General features: G+C 42.3%; 1 protein-coding gene across 1 annotated transcript; it reads right to left on the bottom strand.

Annotated features, from left to right (window-relative positions):
• Positions 1 to 718: 718 nt before the first annotated feature.
• On the bottom strand, positions 719 to 21,151 carry angpt2b (angiopoietin 2b). Its single transcript, XM_085346047.1, has 9 exons — positions 20,834 to 21,151; positions 14,347 to 14,502; positions 13,544 to 13,665; positions 11,388 to 11,620; positions 11,021 to 11,145; positions 7,837 to 7,938; positions 4,178 to 4,344; positions 1,143 to 1,273; positions 719 to 879 (listed from the first exon to the last, which is right to left on the bottom strand). Exons 1-9 carry the CDS (start codon positions 21,149 to 21,151, stop codon positions 719 to 721), a joined length of 1,515 nt encoding a protein of 504 aa, XP_085202173.1.
• Between the last annotated feature and the right edge of the window lie 873 nt (positions 21,152 to 22,024).

The raw sequence follows: 22,024 nt of genomic DNA, 5'->3' as shown, positions 1-22,024 counted from the left end.
TACACAACAAAAGTTTTCATCGCTTCATCTTTTAGCCACAGCAGATCATCTACCTCCATCTCACCCTATGCCTAGCACACCAATGCTCCTTTTCTGTGCCCACGAACATCCTCTGTGGTCTTCCTGTTTTCCTCCCGCCTTGCAGCTCCCTCTTCCACATCCTTGTTTGATATATCCACCGTCCCTCCTCCTCTGTCCAAACTATTTCAGCCTCGCCTCTTTTAACTTTATCTCTAAACTGCTCAACCTGAGCTGTCTCTCTGATGTACTCACTTTCTATCCATCCTTAAAAGTAAGTTTTGTTATAACATTTCTAAAGTTTCATCATTTATTAGGGGTTGCATAACTGGTTTTTAAACTGCATAAAGTGATGTGTTATTTCTTCTTTTTTTTCTTTTGTCTGTAGCCAAGCTCATACTCTGTCTCCTTCCTCTCACAGCTGAACAATCCTTATTAAAATATAGCCCGAGTACCTTTGTGAATAGTTCCGGTTCGTGGATTTCCTCACTCAGGAATTCACAGTCATTTGCGGTGAGTCTGAATATATGTCCCCAGGCGATTGCTAAAGCACCCCTCCAAAATGTCCACAAGCTGAAATCACCGAAAGCCTTCTTTGAGTGTCTTCCCAAAAATACACATTTTCTTGGATATTGTATATTTCTGTTTAACGGTGATGACATTCACTTCACAATCCGGTGGCAAGTACATGCCAACATCATCAGAAATTAGCTGGGCGAACCATCATGGTTGTCATGGTAGCGATCACATTTGGACCCTTCCAGTAGTACCACTTAATACTATTGTAGCGAACCACGCTGGAGGAGGCAGGGTAATATATGCCGTTCAGGTTGGACGGACCACAAGCGTCAAACCACCATCCTGCAGAAGAGGAAGTGTGGCAAAAAGTTCAAGGTAAAAGTCAGAATTAATTGAATGCAAGCTCATGAAATGTAACACCCAAATGTACAGCTGTAAGTCAGCAGTAACTTTATACTGGCGCAGAAGGGAAATGAAATGCACTTCAGGACATTTACAAGGGAGTGGATATCGTTTTTTTTTTTTTCTTTACAAGACGGGTTATGAGGAGAGACAGATTGAGATGATGTGGGTTGAGCGACAGCAGGTGACTGATGCAACGTTACCTCCTGACGCGAGCTGCGCACACTTGCAGGTGCAGCGGTCATTGTCTCTGTCCTTGGTGCTGAACTGGCTTCCAGCGTGGGAGAGGCTGCTGGTTCGTCCAGCTGTGCCGCTGAAGCCCTCGGCATGAAGGCTAGAGAGGAAAAAAAAATGAATATAGAAATTCAGCAAAAAAGCTCAGCTGCAGGCGCTCCTATTCATTATTTAAAGCCATGTTGGGCAACTTGTTGGATGCTGCAAATGACAGTGAGTGGAAACTGCCCCCAAACTGGCTGAAGCTCAGTATCTCTAAAGTAATCCAATCGTGTTCTGCTAAACTGAACACGGCACAGTTGTGTTTACTAACCCAGTTTGTCTGTATTTCAATAATACCACAGGATACCAACAGGATGAGGTTGACGAATTGGCTTCTTACTGTTCACTTTTCCTTTGTCGAACTTTGATTCTTCACAGCTTCTGGCAATATCTGACTTTACAATTTGGTTTTAGTAAACCGCTTCCTAAAGAGGGCACAATCCGATGTTCCTCTCTTTCACCGTTCCTTCTTCTTATTAAGAAACTCTGTAAGAGGGGTGTATTTTTGGATGAAAGCCTGTCGAGCTCATCATTAAATTCAAATAAAATTTGTCAATTTATTATTTTACAAAGATAAAACAAAAAGAAACAGATGAATAGAAATATGTAAAGTTATATACCACAATATAATATCATATCCTTTTTATCATATGTACAGTACGACTCCAGCATTCCTATTGTTACCCCATTGTTGTCTCAACATCAGTATAAAAAGTAACCTAAAGAAGTTCTCATTATTTTTCTTCCATGCTGTGCTTTGTGAAGCAGCGGCGCCTGTAAGAAATCTCTATCCAACTTAAATTGATTCGCTCAATTATTTTCATACACCAGCCCGGCAATTGGGTGTGTGTGCGTTTCTGCGTCTGATTCCGCATCTGTGTGTGAGAGTGTGTGTGTGCGCGCACATCACGACTGCTTTAAAGAGAGCAGACAAGGTCAGTCTCGCTGTTTGGCATCTCCTCTGCCCTGTCATTTTGTCTAGTTAGTGCCACACTCTCCCCTGAGTTATGTGACCCCCCTCTCCTCCTCCCATGTAGCCTGGGGCACGCTGTCTGTGAGGACTAAGTGAAGAATCCTCCTCTTGAATTTGTAAGTTCACCGCAGGGCAGGACAACACATCGTGAGACGAAGGGGGGGTGAAGGAGATAATGGTGCTGGTGCTGGGGGGCAGGAAAAAAGCTAGAACAGCACAGAGTTCATTAACAGAATTTCAATCAAATTTAATTACTTTTTTTTTGTTCCCCAACAATACTCATCTTAAATTTTATATTGTGAGGTATAGTGGTGCAACAATACAGAGAGAACCCAACTGATCCGTGAGCAGAACCAGGTTAAGCCGTCTGTCACGACCAGTCAAGATGTGGGGAAAGGTTCAGCCATGCATGAGGATGGGTTTTTTCATGCTAATTCAATGATGTGATGCAAATTAGGACCAATCAAATTAGTCAGAATGGCAACAGCAAGCTTACAGAATATGCTACTGGAAAGAGTGGCCTACAGAAGGTGTCAGCTCCTCCAGCACCCCCGAAAAACATTTGCATTAGCCATGACTTCCAGATGTGTTTTATTTTTTCTCTTTTCCCTCAGCTATTATACCAATACCACAGACCACAGGCTAACCCTTTTCAAGGTGACTGTCTTTTATATTGTTATTGTATGGCTTAATGACAGAGATACAGTTACGCTAAAAGAATGTCGACTACTTTCCCTGCTATAAGTGCAGCTATTCTTGGCTTCCTCGAAGGGAAAGGTGGTCTGTCATATCGATGATTAATGTATGAATCTTGTTACTGAGTTTTAGGTGAAGACCTTGATGCAGCTCTGGGGAGTGCACCGAATGCACCGAGGATGAGAACTGCTCTGGCTGACGAGCTGCATAGCACCACAGTTCCAGCTGGGGAGTTGCAATAAAAAAAACAACCCAGCTTCTTCGGGGTGCTAGCTGAATCTGATGCACATTGAACTGGTTAGACAGAACGTGGTTATATGCACTCAGGTGCTTCAACTCACACAGTGTAGCCTACAGCTAAATGTTGAAAGGCTGCGTTTCATCACGCTAATTATGGGGATGAAACTCAGGCAAATGCAATTTTGCTGCCCTATTAGGCGTCTTGGAAGCATACCTCCACATGTGATTATGATTTGTCATCTCTCAGAGCATCAATCTCCATAAACGTTCCCCAAACAAGGGCAAATTCCTGTGAATTTCTATCTAATCTAACCTCATATTACATTTCTGTCTGTTTTAGAAGCTACATGGCTTCGGCATTCTCACACCTCACCCCACCCCGACTCCCCCACACACACACATAATCTTGTTAGTGATTGCTGGGTTACCAAAGGGCTTTGTGTGAGTTGTCAGTTTCTGGCTGCGAGCAGGTATTGCTTAGTGTTCCTGTTATACTCTAGTGGATGTGGCTCCCTTTGGGGATTTTCAGGGGGAAACAGCAGGTGCATTGATGGGAAAAGAAAAATAGAGGCAAACTAAAAGTGCCCGCTTGCCCTCCACTTGGCTCATCATTTTGAATGACATTCTTTTAGAAACAGTCCAATTGCTGCCTCCACTTCAGCGGTCGCAGATTTAAAAAAAAAAAACCCAGAAAAATGAAAACATAGAGACAAATTTTAACCGTTGATAACGGCTTCTAATCCGAGAGTCCCGCGCCCGCATCAAAGGTGACAGCTGAAGAGGTGTCACTGTACCGCCATTATAGTGTTCACAACAGACAGCTCTTAATATAGCACTTACACTGACTTCTGAAATAAAACACCTTCATTAAGAGCCGATTCAAAAGTGGGAAAAAGAAATAATTAAATTTTCGATCAGAGTGTGGGTGTTTTAAGTGGGCATGTTGTCAAGTCTTGCCCAATCATGTACTAATTACCAAGTCATTCAATAAGACAAGAAAAGCATTGCTGCAAGCTAAAGAAACACAAGTTACAGTTCATGCTTTTTGGTTACCTGTAGTTTTTGTCCTCTCCGTCTATGTAGAAGTGGTCATAATGCGAATAGGCTTCATTCCCCTCTCTGTCTCTTAGCTGGACATGCAGACTGTAATCCTGGGAGCTGGTCAGCTCGTGGATGATATCATTCCCCAGCCAGTGTTCCCCAGACGACTCTCCAAAACCCTGGATTAGACACAAAGAAAAAGACACAATAGAAAAAGGAAAATATCCTAACAAGGGGGGGATGCTTTTATCAGCAGCCTGCCAAGTATGTTCAGAGTTAATATGAAAATGGACCTCAATTTAAGAAGTGAAACATATCATTCTGATGGGCTAAGACTGAATAAAGGAAGTGAAATACTCAACTCCCAAAGCTAAAGACCGGTCAGCTGACATGTTAATTTACTTCAAAATCCCAAAGCACAAAATCTCCACAAGCAAATGTAAAATACAAATTAAAATAACAGTTGGCTTTGTGAGTTTGTAGGCTGTTTGTTTGAACTTTAGACCTGGACAATAACAATATTTTTAGTATTATTGATAAACAGCAATAAATTATACAAAACCTTCACACACAAACACACTCCACTGCCTAAAATATAACACTGGTTGGTAGTTCGATCCCTGGCTGCTTCGCAGTCTACATGCTAAATGATACTTGATACTAAACCCTGACTTTCTCCTGATGTGTTCATTATGGGAGTGTGTCAATATAGATAAAAAGAACTAAGGCACAGGTGAGCGTGTGTGTGTCTGTGTGTGTGAATGAGACAGGTATAAAGTGCTTTAAGTGCTCGAGGACAGTTGGAAAGCGATATATAAGAATCAGCCCTACTCTCTATAGCATTAACAATTTAGCATTAGCTAACTGCACTTCATTTCCCAGCACTGTACAATGTAGAAGTTGTGCAACAGTTAGCAATGGCAAAAAGTGAATAATAGCTGGAATTCATAAATAATGCAGACTGATATCAGCTACCTCACACTGAGATCTCTGTGCATTTATAGGCTTAGCAGCCATTTCTTCTCTCATTATTTTACTGGTGTAATGTGAGAGACCCAGCCGGTCAGGCACGAAGAACAAGAAAACCATCATACAAAAAGTCAAATAATGATGTCTGTGCCCATAAACGAAGTTAAAATAAACAGATCTAGGCTTGATCATAAAGTAAGACAGCACATTAACCGCTTAAACAAAAAAAAAACAATCCAAAAAATACAAACAAACTCTGTCTACACTGACCCAAACTGATATAAACACATATTGAATCAAGAAAACAGGCCAGAAAACTGACTCAGCTTAAACACACAGTGGGAAAAAATCCTAACAAATAAATAGTTAGCTTAATAGCCACTGACATAACTACTGACATAATCATTGTTAAAGGTGAAGAGAAACACCTACCACAACCAGAAACAGCTGCAGGTCTTCTCTGCATGGCCACTAACGTGCAGCTAAGAGTCAGTCAAAGCAAACAAATAGAGTTTCTAGAGAACCCTGTGTCCCTTAAAACCACCAAATATCTGTTTGTGCTGGAACTCACTATCCTTAGCAGAGTTTCCTGAAAAATTAAAACAGAGGAAACTCACAGCGTACTCATTAAAGTCCTTTGGCATGGGCTAGAAGACCTGTGAGGATACAGAGGTGCACCTTAAGAGCTTCATAGGCAGTCTAACACGGCCAGTTTGTCCAGTGAAGATTCGGGTAGTACTACCAAAATCAAGTGACCTCCAGAAACATCAAGGCGACATTGCTCATTACAAACGTTACTTTTAAATCTGATGGTTACAGTAATTTTAGTATTCACTGTACTGTATAAACTATAGTCAGTTATTTCACTTTTCTAAATAGCAATTGCCTTTTCCTTAAATCCTCAGTGGCACAATTAAGCCCAAGGAAAGCAAAGAAGAGGATGCCCCAAGCAGATATGGAGGCAATCTTTCATGGATAAACTGAAAGCTGCTGACCCAATCGCCAAAATAACTTTCAGAGAGCACAGGATGTGATGTGGAGACAAACTGTCTAAGTCCTATATTCCATAAGGAGTAAAGAGGATTAAACAAAAGTAAGGAAATAGTGAGCGATAGTGCTAAGAAGAAATAATACAAATAATAGTCTGTAACTGAGCACAAACTGCTAAATATGGGGGAATGAAATGGCTTGCAGAAAAGCCCAGTTTTGTCAGATACCATCTGTGTGTCACCATGAGAAAACACCGGGCGTGGGTCTGTCGTGCTACATCTGCCATGCGATTCTGAGCCATCTCCTGTTGGGCTTCAGCCCAAAATGGGAGCACTTCAGAAGTGAGGCATTTGGTCTGCACAGGTAATTTCTTTTTTATTGACCACTGTTCAATGTTCAATGCAGTTCCTGTGTCTGACTTGCTGCCCCCCTCGTGTGCTCTTTGCAAAAAAACCCCAAACAAACACACACACACACCGAGGACTGTTTCGAGGAGGTGGAAACAGCTCGGTGCAACTCGGCCAGGTCCATTGAATTCCCAGGGTCAGCGCTTGGCACATCCCGTCCTTTCGTGACACATCGGTCTCACTTTTGTGGTGCTACATAACTGACTGGGTTATGCTACACGACTGGCTTTAAAAAAAAATGTTTATGTCTTAAATATAAGTTACCTTGTTTCCCTGTCAAACTTGCTTTTTGCTGTGTTTTTTTTTTTTTTTTTTTTTTTTCAAATAAAGAGCTGTGGAACATTTATTATCTTTCCAGCACGTCTGGGTGCAAAATTCGATGAACTCTGAGACAACCTCTTTGAGAATACTGTGTGTGGACCAGGGCAAGTGAAGCATTATGGTTCATACGTTATCTGGCATCTACAGGGGCCCCTGTCCTCCCACGCCACAGCTGGAGCCAAATATTTATCATCCACTTGTAAAAATATTGTCCTTCAATAGTTTTTAAGGCGTTTTTTGTTCCCCTCTTTCTCCCACTCTCTCTGTTTGCAGTCACACTCCGCTATGCATTTAATTTCCAAACCGAGCAATGACAATTGATTTCTTGGCATAGGTGAAAGAAAAATTGCTCTTCCATTCAGTCAAAAATCCCAAATTTGTTTTGTCTGTAAAAGCTTTACAAGCACTGGCTTTTTTTTTTTGTTGTGCAACACTTTGTAAATGGAATCAGAAAAAAAGAGCATTATTTAAATTCCAAGCAAAATGAAAGCCAAAGGTGCTAAAACATGCTCGATTCCCAGCCAAAGCGCTGGAGCAACTTCACAGTCTCTCAAGCGCAATTGTATTGTATCCAGTTTGTTTTAGGGTGGTCTTTGCATTTGGAAATTCGGTTTCTTTCATCAACGCACTCATATCCCTGCACAGGAAGGCTTAGGGGAATCTGAGGATGGATGCAAATAATAGTGCTGCGTGACACGTGAGTGTGTGTGTGTTTGTGCATTTTTGTTTATGTGGATGTGTGGGAGTATGGCTGGGACAGGGAGTGAGAGCAGGTGCAATAACATGGGGGGGCTGTGGAGAACATAAGGGCGGCCAAATACAACAAGCGCAGGTCACCCGGGATCACAGGCGAGCTGCTTTCCCTCACCTCTCTGTGTCAAAGCACCCGTGGAAAGTTATTGAAACCTCCTGTCCAGTCCTGCAATACTGATACCATAAGACCTGAGCTTAAAAGTGGCCCTGCCATCTGGCTGGGGAACCCACCGTTTTGTAATCCCTCCACCCACGATGGAAGTCGACGGAACCGTTTCTTCTGTGCTGAATCACCGTCCAACCCCCGCCTCTGGTCTTCATATCACAAAACACCTGTAAATAGAAAACAGCTAAAACAAGCTATTATTCATTAGGGGTGAGTGTCTACAAGAAGTACATCTGAAGCTGTCTTTAAAGAAGACCTGTTCTTGGTAGTCCAAGAACCACCACATTAAGTCCCCTTCAAGTTTGTGCGTGCATCAATACGTTTTTATCCAACTAAAGAAGCATCAGAGCAACTGCAGCTGATACAGAACATAGAGCATTTGCCACAGTGATTGTTCTCTATTCAGAAGAGGCAAAACATTCATTTGGACTCCTGCTTCAAGCCACCTGGTGAATGCCGATCCTGTATTCCCCACCAGCTGCTGTGAGGGCTCTCTGCCTTTTTATCAGCTAACTGCTTGGCTTTGTTAACCAGCTTGTCACTGATTGTTGGTTGGCATTAAGTTGGTGCAGAGCAGATCCATTGGAGATGTTTTTTTTCAAATGGCATTAAGACTGAATGAAAAGAAAGAAGTCTGATGCTGTAAATTCGAAACAATCAACTAAAAGAGTCTAAAATGCAGGAAGTCCTGCAGCAGATTTACTTTGCAAATAAGTATTTAATTTAATGACATACAAAAAGTATTTATTTTATATTCAAAAATGAAAAAAAATGTTCTAAAACATCTCAATAGTCTATGAAGTATCATACAAATGATACAAATGATGAACATATGTCAGACATTGAGTATTCCCTATGTTTCCCATTTTAAACCATCTGAGACTGACGTCTAATCTTTCCTGAGTCTATGTATCCTTAAAGAGGGATTAATCTGAAAATGTCACTTCTTAAGGAACCAAAGCTGTCTACACTAAGTGAAGAATTGACATGAAGAAATAAAACACACCGCAGCCTTTCTGTTATTTAAAGCATGCCTCGGAAACCTCGGGAACTCTGCGTCTAAGGTTGTCACAATGATACAACCCAGGTGGGAAAGAAAAAACTTCACCTCACCATGTTCTCTTATCCCTTGTGTAGCAGCTGAGGACGAGGCTTCTGCGTTTCTGGTTACACAGTCTGCTTTCTTTCTTGCTTGGCCGCAGGTTTTTCCATGGATTTTTGGACAAACTAATATGAATTCATTTTACTTGTTTGTCTCGTGACAGATCTTGAAATCTAAACTTGTCCAGGGACTTACTTTAGATATCTGAGGTATTTAATTGGACCTCTTCCAGCCTCCTTCAGGTGTGCTAAATGAATTTCTCCCATGGGTGGTAAGATTAGATACTTCAGTGATTCATTTTAATTGAACGCTTGTACTCACCATACCTCAAAGCAGTGTTGGACTAGTGTTCTTTGGCACTATGTTTGAATATCTATAAAATGTTGTCTCCTCAAATTATAAATGTTGTCAGCGACAGTTGTGTTTCAGAAACAATCTTACACTCTGGAATGTGGATACAACCAATAGTTGCTTGAATGTCTTCAACCAACCAAACCTCAATTCAGTTTTATTTATATAGCACCAAATTACAACAAGAGTGGCCACAATGTGCTGTATATCATAACAACTCAGAAAGCCTCAGCAATCAGGGAACTCTCTTTGAGCAAGCACTTGGTAACCGTGGGAAGGAAAAAAAAACTCCCCGTTAACAGGAAGAAAGCTCCCAAAGAACCAGGCTCAGGGAGGGGCAGATCAGTTGAGGGAGAACTGGTCACGGCATATAAGCATCCACAATGCAGGTTAATTTTTTTTAGTAAGAAATTAAAGTGTTCAGATGGTTCCGAGAATTTCATTTACCCTGAAATACACAGCAGACCAGCAGTGTTGTGTGATTATACTCTGGCACATTAGGCCAATGTTCTGACCTTAAAGGCATCACACCGAATACAAAAACAGGGTCTTGAAATAGAATTCTCAATTTAAGTCATTTCCCAAATGTGGTTGTTACTCTGATTTAGACCAGATTTATATTTAATACTCCAAATAGACTTGTTATTGGCCAAGAAAGGCATGCCAGGGCCAAATCCATTACAATAAAGCACTGGAAGCTCAAGGGTCATTAGGATTTTCAAGAAAAAAAAAATAATGACTTTATGGTCAATGTGATAAAGGGACTTTCTACGAATGGAGTTCTCAAAAACATACAGAAAAGAGACACAAAAAAGGAAGAAAAGAAGAAAAAAACAGACCCTTAACTATGTGGTTTTGTAATCATTATCATCATTCACAGAGCCTAATGGATGGCCCGCTAAATCTGCCTCATATATCCAGTTTATGCATTAAACATGTATTCTTGTATTCCTTTTGTCTGTAGAGAAAGCTGGCTTTCGGCTTTGAAAATAGGGCAATTTGTATGTGCCCCACTTTTATGCAGCCACCCAGCTTGCCAGCCACATTGCAACTTGAATTAGATGGCGTAGATTGAAAGCAGCAATGATTTCACGAGTACTAACTTGTATCAGTGGAAATGTACACTGGCCCCAGTTGGCAGGAAACACATGGCACCAGTGCCTAACACCTGGCTGCCTTGCCCACAGGAAATAAAGAGGAAGAACAGGGGGTGGGGGAGGGGGGCAGAGGCAGTAGGAGTTGGTGCCAACAGCTAACTAGACTGAAAATAATGAATAAAACAACACTGCTTCAGCCTGTCTTTTTTGCCCTGTAAGGCTTTGAGAGTTAAGATCCCCAGAATGCTAGATGTGACTCAGAATATGAATAGCCTGCTGGTGGATGTCATGGTTGACTTACCAAGGGCTAGTTACTTGAGATCAGTAGAGGTACCTCTTAGGCTTTTCTGACTTTGCATTCTGCAGTGCACTCTCGCTCACCATAAAGCCTGCAGGGCATAATGCTCCTGTTGCTTATTATTTTAGCTCTCTGTAACACAACATGACATCTCCATCACCTCTACACCAAATCCCTAGTATATTACCATGACATCAGACTAGTTTTGTTTTTTCTCCCTGTATTTATTGCAGCTCAAAATAATGACTCTGGGTTGGGGAAAAAAACTATAAAATTAATCCAAGTTAAAATAACTCTAGTGTTAAATTGTGTGAGACACACAGACCAAAAGAAAGTTTCATGTCAGAGTCGGTTAGGTGATATTTGCAAGAAAAGGCCAGTGGCCTTTAAAGTCTTACTACCTTGACAGTCTGTGTGGAGTTGTGGAGGCGTATGCTATATATTCCACTTTCTTTCACTCCAGATCGCAGGATCTCTGCACAGTCCCTGAAACTAAGCGGCTCCTCCTTGGGCATATTGGAGATTTCTGAAGAAACATGCAAACATGTGTTTACAGATGGCAACCTTACGGGTTTTGCACACAAATCCCAACCCCATATGTGAGTTCTCTCGAAGCTTTACACTCTGCTTTAAGCCTTTTGTGTCTGCAGTGTAAGCATGTACATATATAGCATGTCTCAGATGTTAATTACAAGCTGCCTTTGGCTATATTTGTTTAGAAATTGATATTTATAGTGCCATTTGCACAGTAAACTTACTAAGGCTTACCATTGCAGTGATTGGCCACAGCGAGCAGCTGCTGCACAGTATCTGTGAGCATGGCCTGCTGTCTCTGTAGTAAGGTGCTGTTAAGAGAAGAGCTGCCCAGTTCGTGCTGAAGCTGACTGACCAGTTGGCTCTGCCTCTCGAGAAGCTCTTGAAGCTGCTGCTTCTCGCTCTGCAGACCTTTTAGCTCCCTCCCATACCGACCCTCCAAGGTTAAGAGCCTTTGTTCCAGAAAACTGTCAAAGCAAAGAAAGAGAAAGTGAATTTTTCTACTTTATAGAGCATTCTTGAAAAGAGAGGAAAAAATTAATGAAAAATACATCTGAAGCAGCACTAACACCATTGTTAAATGCATATTGTTTGGAGGATGAAGATTAAAAGCGTGTGTGTGTGTGTGTGTGGGGGGGGGGGGGGGGGGGGGTGCAGAATCCATCCATTCAGCATTTACCTTTCACAGTGGAGACTGCACAAACTTGCACATTTATACAAGGATGACTAATAGACATCAGCTCCACAGTCTCATTGGGCTAACATCATATAAACACCTGTACCACAGCAGCACTCGCAGATGGCCTGCATGCTAAGCTGCTCGATCATAGCAATGAGGTAACAACCTGATTGCGTGTGTGTGTGTGTGCGTGTGTGTGTGCGCGCGCGCGCCACACAAGTGGCACACCCCCACGTCCAAACGAGCACCATAAATCCCTGCAGCTTGATCTTTATGGCTTTGACTAATGAGTCTGCAGCAGTTATTTATTGAAACAATCCAGCCACCTAGATTGAACAAGCTACTTCTGAGCTCCGTGAACACGCAGATGGATCTTCAATCTCCCACTTTAGGCAGCAGCTCAGTATGTGGCCGGGAAAGAAAGCTGGATCAATCGAAACCACTTTTTTTTTTCTTTTCACTCACTTCCATTTTATTTTTTTGCTTTGTGGGAAAACACTCGATGAGAAATTGTTCTCCATTATGGGCGCTTTGCTTCAATCACAGTGCAAAGCATGGCATAAAGGCAGCACAGCAATGTTTCAATGATTGTGTAAGTTGACGGAACATTTCTTGTGCGACCTGGGCAATTATACTGTTCTGGTTATGATATTCTGCTATTTACTATTATTATTCTAAAATATACACTGGTACTAGTCTTGCTGCAGTGTGCTGTACTTCCTGCCAATACTAGTTCACATATAATGCCTATGAAAGCAAACATGCCTCTCTGCCCCTTCTTAGCTTGGCAGCAGTTCAAAAACTGGCCCCATGCCCTTAATGCTCAGCAGCAGTAGCCTCATCCAACTAGTGGAGCCCTTATTTCCCTTTCATTCCACAGCTGCCTCTCCGCAAATCTGCTATTACATTTCTAATTTCATGCACCCTGTCATGGAGTTTACCCTTGTCAAGACAGATTCATTTATCTACACGTCCGATCTGCGTCACCGTCTTGAAAGATGAGGGCCGAAGGGCAGAACGGGGGGTCGAGCGGGGCCAGATGTGTAACAGGTGCTAGAACGCTGGAGGACTGTGTTCTCTGTTGGTCACACTTGGTAGAGATGGATGGAATGATAAACAAGCGGATAGAAAGAAAGAAAGAAAACTGGCTCCCTTTCAATCCACCCAGAGCCCAGCCCTTAACCTCCTGGCCTTTACTTGACCCTGTGTTCCTAGAGAGAAGAAAGGGAAACCCCTCCTAACTGCACTGCCCATTTACTAGCAAACACACACAAACACACACGCTTATACAATGCGCATTATGTCTAATTGCCCTCTAGTTCACAATTGATGAGCTCATTCAACATATTTCTTTGCAGTTGCAGTATGGGAAGGGCCAGTTTATGCATGTGCATATACAGTGCATTAATCTCTGCGGGGCTTTTATAGTCTCCCTTTCAAAATACCCATGAAGTGGCCTTTTCCTGAGAAAGCATTCTTTTTCAAAGGAGTATTTGCTTTTTTATGTTTCATCTTATTTCATTAGCAAAGGAAAAACCGATGAGGAAAATAGCACGAACCAAGTCTTACAGACAGATTTTTAAAAAAATCAAAGAAAAACTCATTATCGCACGTAGAGTTTTAGGGAGGGTTTTACTGATGAAGCATTTTCAAGTGCTCTAAAATGTGCTCTAATGTCTTTTGAGAAGTGTGTGTGTGTATGTGTTCTCACCTGTTTTTATCACTGAGGCGAGAGATCTCTTGAGTCTGCAGAAGTATATGTTTCTCCAGCCGGTTAGTGAAGAGTGAGTACTCAAGTAGCTGAATCTCCAGGCGGCTTGTCTGGTTTAACACCTATAGATTGATAAAAAAACAATAAGCAAGAAAAAAAATCTATCACACATTAAAGAAGATTGAATGAGAACGGTGAGAGATGTGGAGTGGAAAAATAAAGGGCGCTCGCCGGGAATTCATAAAAAGGACCCTTGGGGATAAACTGTCCATCACAAAGCTCGTGAAATTGCCTTCTTTGATCTTATAATCAAAACTTAAGCAAGGATGATCTCATGTGCACCTGTGACATGTTTTGAAGTCGCGGTTAAAACAAAAACTTGAACAAAGCTGCTCGGATTATTTGCACAGGTTGCAAATTTTATATAAGCTTTGATAAGAGAGAAAGAAAGCAACGGGACCAAAAACAGCCTGGTCTGTAATAACAAAATCTGTGGCATAATTGAAGACACATCTGTGTTGTGCTACCAAGCTTTGTGTTTTAATTGGCTTGTTGTCAGACGCAAAGCTCGACTCACTGTGTCAATCAAGAGCCTGCAGGACCAAATACCAGCTGTTTTAGAGCATTTCCCGCCACCTTTGGGCATGGCTTCTCAGCGGGTTACATCTGATTTACATTTAATTAGCTGTTCACCGAGCGTTTCCCAAGTGACATCATTTGTTTTTGCATGGGTGTGGCCCCCACAGTTTTTCATTTGGACTGGCTGCAAATAGGTTCGCTCTGGTCTTTGCTGATAGGCTTACCTGGGTCTCAACATCTGTCAGTTTACGAGTCTGCTCTGCTGATTGGCTGAGGAGGTTGGTTCCCATCTCGAGCATGGCAGCTGTCTGGGTGTGTACCGCAGTTCTCTTTATTTCCTCCACCCCGGAGCGCACATTCTCGTTGATGAAGTTCTCCAGCTGTGGGGAGAACAGGCTGATAATTTTCTCATTCTGTGTTGGTAATAATCAGATTTTATCCATGCACTGCATATGAAGGATGGAGGTGGCCACCATGAAGTCACCCATTCGTTTGTGGAAATTGTGAAGCCTCAGTATTAGCATTTTAATTTTATGGAGTCAGAACCACCACATTTAGACCAGAGGGAGTCGAGTGCTAAGTTGTGAGCAAAGTGATTGGAAACGACAGAGGTGAAGACTCTCAGACAGTAGTTGACTACCAGCTACAGCTGCCTTTGTTGGCAGCTGTGGTCAGTAAATAGCATAGGAAGCTGTGTGTATGGCACATCGGTCAATCAACAGTCACAACACTTAATGTAGGCCTTGCAAAAATCCAATCCATGCAGTTGCGAACAATAATCCTCAGATCACTAGTAGCCTGAAAAGGCTCCTGAATAATAATAAGAAAGACTTTAAACGTGGGGACGGGAAGGAACTGAGGAGAGTTCAGAGGGACCTAACAGTGAAGCTGAGGAAATGCAAGGATTCCTACAGGAGGAAGCTGGAGGTTAAAGTTGAGCAGAATGAGAAGAATGAAAAACAAATCACTGGTTTTAAGGTGACAGACAGACAACCAGTGAGCAACCTGGAGAGGGCAAATGAGGTAAACCTTTTTACCTCATTTGCAGGTTTAGTTCACAGCCCTCCACACACACTCACTACCTTTACTGATTTTTTTTTCCTTTCTCCTCTTCTTCCCCTTCCTCCCCCTACTTAACTAAGACTCCTGGCCTCCTCCTGGTGCTTGCCTTGTGTCTGTGATCCTAACGCCATTTATGACGCCATTTTGAAGAAGGAGTAGATAGCAAACATCCTGTCTGGTTCCTGCACCAGAGACGTCAACACTATCAGAGCATAAAGACTATCGAGCAGTTGCTCTCATATTGTATGCAACAGAAGTACTGGAGAGACTAGTTTTGGTCCTATTGAAAATGCATGGAATAACTTCTCTTGGCCTTCCACAGTTACATACAGAACAAATCTAAATACAATCATCCACATACTGCAGAGGGTTTACTCCCATCTAAATAGTAAGAAGGATCACTTCTGCTGCTGTCTCCATTCCTGTTCATCTTGTACACCTCAGACTTTCAGTACAACTCTAAGTCATTAAGTGATGAGCAGGAGGAGGAGTGCAGGACACTAGTGGATGACTTTGTTGAGAGATTTGGAAGAAATCTTTCACTTCTTTGTGTTATTAATAGTAGAGAGATAATGATCGACCGCATAAGGAAATAGATAGCTGTACGGCCCTGGGGCAGGATCTGTGTTCAGATGAGCACTGTATTTACTGCCAGGCTGTAAAAGGTTATTTTAGTGGCTAAAGTTGAGCATTTTAACACAAAGGTCTATGAGGGCTTACTGATTTACTTGAAGCTGGCCTCAAATGGCCACTAGGGGAACTGCAGTTTTTTGACAATTCATTTTTCAGCCCCAAGGGATTGCTGCTTGATTTTAGCAGGCAATGTGCTTTATGTATTCACTAGGACATTGATGCAGTATGAAAGACTGAACCTTGAAGTCGTGTGCCCTTTTTTTTTTACCTCAATCTTTTCAGACACTGTGATGGAGTCACAGAATTTAGTATCCCCGGGGCATTTGCAGTGTATTTCCACTCATCTATCCATCCATCTACAGGTTTACCTCAGGCCAATCACCTAACATTCATAAAATGATGGAATATATAGGCATTTCAGTGGGTATGCAGAAAGAGAAGCGAAAGCATATACTGGGAGTTTGACATCAAGATATTCATGAGCAGGACTTCAGGGATAGTCACCTAAACTCTGTAATCAATCACAAGCACCGAGAGAGAAGCATTGGCTAAAACCCATCATATGTTACACCGGGAGTAAAAATAGGATGACATCCATCTTGTTCCAATAAATAGATTTTCTTATTAATGTGGTCTGTTTGAGAAAACGGCATCAGGAAGTCCAATTTCACTTTTTCTACTGTGAATGATACAGTTTTGTTTGACGTTTAACGGGCAATGGCCTGTGCCTTTTGCAATAAAGCAGAGTAGAATATCGAACTCGAGAACATTAATATTTATGATTTTTCTGGGGAGAAAAGATCAGACTGTACTCATTAAACCACACAAGTGGAAAATTAAGTCTCTGAGGAGAAAGCACTCAAAATTATCCAGCTAATGAGTGGCTATCCACAAAAATCGAAGGAAATTCAAACCAGACAATTGTTTGTTTGGTGGTTTATTTGTTTGCTTGTTTGTTTCTTCGCCTAAAAAAATATGTGGAGGAATGGGGTCATTATAATTCTTTCTATTAAGTTTAAAAAATACTAACTTAAGTGGGATAATAGAGATGAATCTGCACTCAAACTGTTTGCTTGCTAGTAATCTTTCTCTTTGTCTCTTGAACTTTCCCATTCTTTTAAAGTGTCTCCCTTCAATCTTTCTCTGTAAATCCCTCCCTCATATTTTACTATTTTAGGACAACTGAGACTGCGGGGGGGGGAAATCCGTTCATAATGAAGGTTATGAAGAGATTACCAAGCGGATTAAAGCAGACTCCAAAGAAGAACCAAAGATCCCTGCATCGTAATCAGCCTTATGCATTCAGGGCTGCTATCGGCCTGCCTGTCCAAAGTGTTCCTATTACATCCTTTCTTCCAGAGCTCAATTCAGAAGTCTTGATGTACTCCATCCCCCTTCTGCCAAATGCTCGCTCGCTGTTGCTGTCGCTCGCTGCACTATGCAGCCAGATAAATTGCTTTTGGGATGTAACATAATTCCGTTTTATTGTGTATATACGAAAGAGAGAAGGGATCGGTGCTGAGAAAATCATAGGACTTCCCTGATATCTTAATTACTGAGCAAATGGACGCGCTTGTTCTTGGTTACAATTGCAGAAGGGAGGGGAAACATGTGTGCACGTTGTTTTGGCAAATGACCATGATAGACGGAGGCGCAACAGGATGGGTACGACTGCGAGAATGGAAATAGTGATTTGACAGTGCAAAAGCAGAAATCTAGAGAAACTTCTGTGTGAAACTTTTGTGACTTGCTCTTTAATCATACAGATTTTTTCTGCCACCACCTCTATGCAATGGAAGAGACAGAGAGTCTGTTTAAGCTGTGCAGTGTACAAAAAACTCTAGATGCATTTCACACTGCGACCTGTTTTCACAGCAGCAAAGTCTGTTAAAAGATTTGCCTCTGGTTGACACCATGTTCTGTAGGTTGAACAGGGCAACGACAAAGAATATAAATCAATGTGGCTGCTGATTTTGTTTTTCACCTGGGGTTGGCAGTTCCTGCTTGTCAGGAAAAAAACAGACACACCCACCTGATGAATCCAGACTTTTTGATTTTTCATCATGTTATTCACATCTTAGTAGTTAATAGATGGACTGGCAGCAATGTTAAACAGCATTAGTTCAACTGAGGTCCCAGCAGATCTGTTTATCTCCAGCTGCGGGACAACTCCAAGCCACTTTGCAACCCACCTCTACATCAGCTCCACCCTTCATCCTGTGTTTCGCTTAACCTGTGGTGTATCTGTTGTCACTGATATCTGCATTATTATCTGCTGCAGGGTGATGTTCATCTCTCCATCTTATGCTCGTATTTATGTTTTTCTAATGATGGGTCTGGTACCAAGAACAGAAGCATGCTACCAGATGTTAGCTAATGCAATATTTTTTTAGGGATAGGTATATTTTTAGAAAGTCCAAAAATGCATCCCAGTAACTTCGGAGATACCCTGAATTGTCCTTTAACACCATGACAACACTAACCTTTGTAGTTTTGACTGCAATGTCTGGATCTATTACTGGATAAATCGGACAGCTGGGGTCCTGACATTACAATTTAGCTCAAAGCACCAACACAGCCAGTAGCATGAGGGCAGAATTTTATTCTTGTCTCGGTGTCACTTTATTTATTGCTGTGAGGACTGCCAAGACACCCACAGACTGTGGTAAAGAAAAAGAAAAACTCAACTAAACAAAACTGCAGCATAAGTGAAACTGTGTCTTTGTAATTGAGATGAGCACTTAAGATTTAATAATTCAGCAGTCAGAATCAGACCACTTACGAAGGAAAAATGTGTGTAAGTCTATGAAAGTTAATGGAGCCCAATCGAGTGATGTAAGTAATGTGGTAGAAATACTTTGGTTTAATGAAATATTGAGCAGCCAAAATATCAGGTCACCAGTGGTCAGCTAGCTACCTTGATCTGTGCAATATTTCTGCATTAGCATAATAACCACAGCCTCTGAAACATACTATGTTGGGGGTTGTTCCAAAAGAAAACAAACACCAGTTTCTTCTTGGAAACACCAGGAGGAATCTGGAGCATTAATACAGTCCTGTTGGACTTCACTCAGAGTTTACTCTGTGGAACATGGTGGATTAGTATGTGTGTGTGTGTGCTCCTAAATCTGTATGCGTGGGTGTGTGTTTTCTTTCATAGGGTTTTGGTAGAAAGCTCACAGTAAGGGTCGTAGCATCCCAGGGGAGCTTTGAGGGAGATCGTAGGTTTCACAGAAACACCGACACACACTCATACATGTGCCTGAAGCTCTTCCAGATCCATACCACCACGTTCCTCCAAAACCTGCAGAATGCAGATAGGCTTAATGAGCCTCACAAGGTGCTGAAAAAGCTTTGCCATCTGGGGTCAAAGTTCAGCGTACCCTTGTGCAATTGAAAAGAAAGGTCTCTCTAGAGTAATGCTGTGTTTTTGTTGAAATCCCACCTACAGTTTGATCATTTATGCATCAGTTTAGTCTGCTGGGGGTTACTTGTTGAAATGTTGGATCGTTTAGTTTCATTCCAGACGTTATGTGGAGGATGTTGGCAACGGAGCGCGATGTGTGTCAGCAGAGGCTTTTCTGTACATGTTGTGGGACTGTTTTACTGCTTTTTGTTTATAGCCGCTTATATCACATCTCTGGTGGAGAAAGTGGAAAGTTAGAGTCCAAGATGAGTCCAAGATGAGAGCAGCATGTGAAGATTTAAATTCTACAGTTCAGCTCGAGCTTTGTAAACGATATGCGTGAGGACAAAGTGTTTTTTTCTTCCTTTTTCCATATTTCAAACACACACGTATATATTTATAATATGACCCCACGAGATGCTTCCTATGGAAGGCGTGACTCCAGTTCATAGATGGAGTATCACGCAGAGCGAATACACAGGGGTATATCAGTGTGTGCTTTTATGTGTGTGTTTCGATTCCATTTCAGGTGAACGTGAGCAGAATGGGAGAAGGTTTTGAGAGCTCATGATCGATGAGACACATTCATCACATCAGAGATGCGGATAGAAATGACAAAGTTGGATGGAAAAGAATTGTCAGGAGGGAAAGGAAAGAATTAAAAATGAGTGTATATGGTGGGAAGGGTGAAGTGACAGCAACGGAGGAAACATTTTGGCATTCACAAAACCACATTTTCATATCCTCAGATATGTGTTTGCACTCAGTCGGCCAGTCTAAACACCCAACACAAATTCTTATAATCAAACTGGGGATTAACGCATACCATAAATATACTGGCGGAGATGGAGACGAGAATAGACAGATGGGTGGAGAGGGGTGACCTGTCAGTCACTCAGTCAGTCTGTCCAAAACAATGGCCCAACACTGATTCCCTGCCCAGATAACCTTAGGAATGGAAACTCCACTGTGAAGCCATTTTACATTACATCATTTCATTTTACTCAGTCATAATCTGAGTCAACCGGAGCTACAAAGGCTAACAATCCAATGAGGACAAAATGTGTCCAACACCATCTTACTGAGAAAGGATGATACTGTTTTTATGTACATTGGGTTTGGTACAGAGAGCATTTGAGTTGACTTTGGCTCATAAATCCACTAAAACATGAGTCAAGAGTAGAAGTTTTGTATACTTGTTGCTCGTGGGGGCGAAAACACTCATTTAGAAGGTTTAACCATGTGAGACATATTTGGCATGATATTATAAAACTTTTTTTTTATCCATTCTTCTTCCACTTGCATGCAACAGGGAGTTCTGACATCCCAGTGGTCTTAAATTCAGACACACACTCATACACTAGGTATTGTCATGGAGCCAGATATCCATACAGCAAGCATCCAGGAAATCCCAGCTAAGCAGTGAACTTATCAATAATGAGGGCTTGTCAACAGATGTTATCGGATGGAGCACTCTGTGGACATCCGGTGCTTCTACAGCATTTAGTTTGAAGATCTGCGAGCTGAAAGCGACATTGCAAAAAAAGACAAGAAGAACACGGTATGGCAGGAGGAAGTGGTCGCCTTAGTCAACAGTTCAGAAACCTTACCTTCTGCAGCCACTGAGTGTTATTCTCCATGGCACTCTCCAGACTCTGCAGCTTCCTCTCTTGCCAGGAAGGCCTCTCCTTTTGGGCCTTGCTCTCCTTGGTTTGGCTTGTATCGGGCTCGGCCTCAGGTGGGGAGTCCCTTTGCAGGATATTTGTGACCTGGAAGTCCTTTAAGGGATGGCAGTGTTCCACCTCAGGGAGGATGAAAGTGTAGCTGCAGGGGCCGTGCTGCACACGGTGCTGCTGGCGCTCTGAGGCAATCGCGATGGCCAGCACATAGGCCAGGTAGGTGAAGGTCAGGGCCAGCAGGCGGCCCATGTCAGGGTCAAGAGAGGTAAAGGGATGGGAGAAGAGAGATGGAAGAAGGTTCCACCACACCTGGGAGAACTGGCAAGGGAGTGAGCTCAATTTCTCCTTTTGCCCTTTCTATATTTTTCTGTCCCTGAATGCTCTGCCTCTGTCTTCTTCCTGTATTCTCAGTCCAACTCCTGCTGCTCCAGCCTCTGTTTTATCACTTTCACTTGTCCTCTTTTGGCTGATCCTCCACTTTGCTGCTGCATCCAGAAGTCTTTCTCCAGTCCAGTTCGTAGTCCAGCTGTTCTTTGTGAGGGGTGGATACAAAAACACACACACACAGGAAAAAAGGCAATTGTTTCCTATTGTAACTCCAACTCCCGGCCAGCCAGCACATGCAGCTCAGCCCAGGAAGCCAACAGCAGACTTCCCTCCCACCGTTTATCTCTCTTTTGAAAAGTTGCTTTCCTCACTGCCGTCTACTCAAGCTCCTGGAGTCCATACATTGGTCTGGATGAGAGAGGGGAGAGGAGTGAAGAGAGGCCTGCTTCAGGATGTTGGCTGAAGCGGTAAAGCTCTTAAAGCAGTAGAGAGAGAGAGCTGTGTACCTCACCACACACACCTCTTGAGCACATAATCAGTCAACCACCCTTCCCTCTTTTACTTTCTCCCTCCCTCTTGCGCTACTCCTGTTTGCAGGGGGGTTAGAAGAGGAAGCTGCAAAAATTACACACAGCTCACCACAAGAGCCAAAAACTAGGAACTCTCTTTGAAAACCTTTTGCTCCTTCTCATTCTCTCTTTCCTTCTCTCCACTTCCTGTGTCTTTTTAATTTAAAACCGTTTTACTGGCATGTCAATTATTATTTGGTAAAGAACATGTTTACCTGAAACGATA

This window comes from Diplotaxodon limnothrissa, linkage group LG22 (genome assembly GCF_057381915.1).
Source record: "Diplotaxodon limnothrissa isolate DT_005_m linkage group LG22, D_limnothrissa_male_GT1.1, whole genome shotgun sequence".
Lineage (NCBI taxonomy): Eukaryota > Metazoa > Chordata > Actinopteri > Cichliformes > Cichlidae > Diplotaxodon > Diplotaxodon limnothrissa.
This window is presented reverse-complemented; position numbering and strand designations above follow the sequence as displayed.

What these genes read in the sequence shown, in the direction of transcription:
- angpt2b (XM_085346047.1), bottom strand. Translation starts at nt 21,151, where the DNA reads ATGGGCCGCCTGCTGGCCCTGACCTTCACCTACCTGGCCTATGTGCTG. An exon ending in ACACTCAGTGGCTGCAGAAG is followed by an intron (nt 14,503 to 20,833) that starts GTAAGGTTTCTG and finishes TTCTCCCCACAG; the next exon opens with CTGGAGAACTTCATCAACGA. An exon ending in CGCCTCAGTGATAAAAACAG is followed by an intron (nt 11,621 to 13,543) that starts GTGAGAACACAT and finishes TTGCTTTGACAG; the next exon opens with TTTTCTGGAACAAAGGCTCT.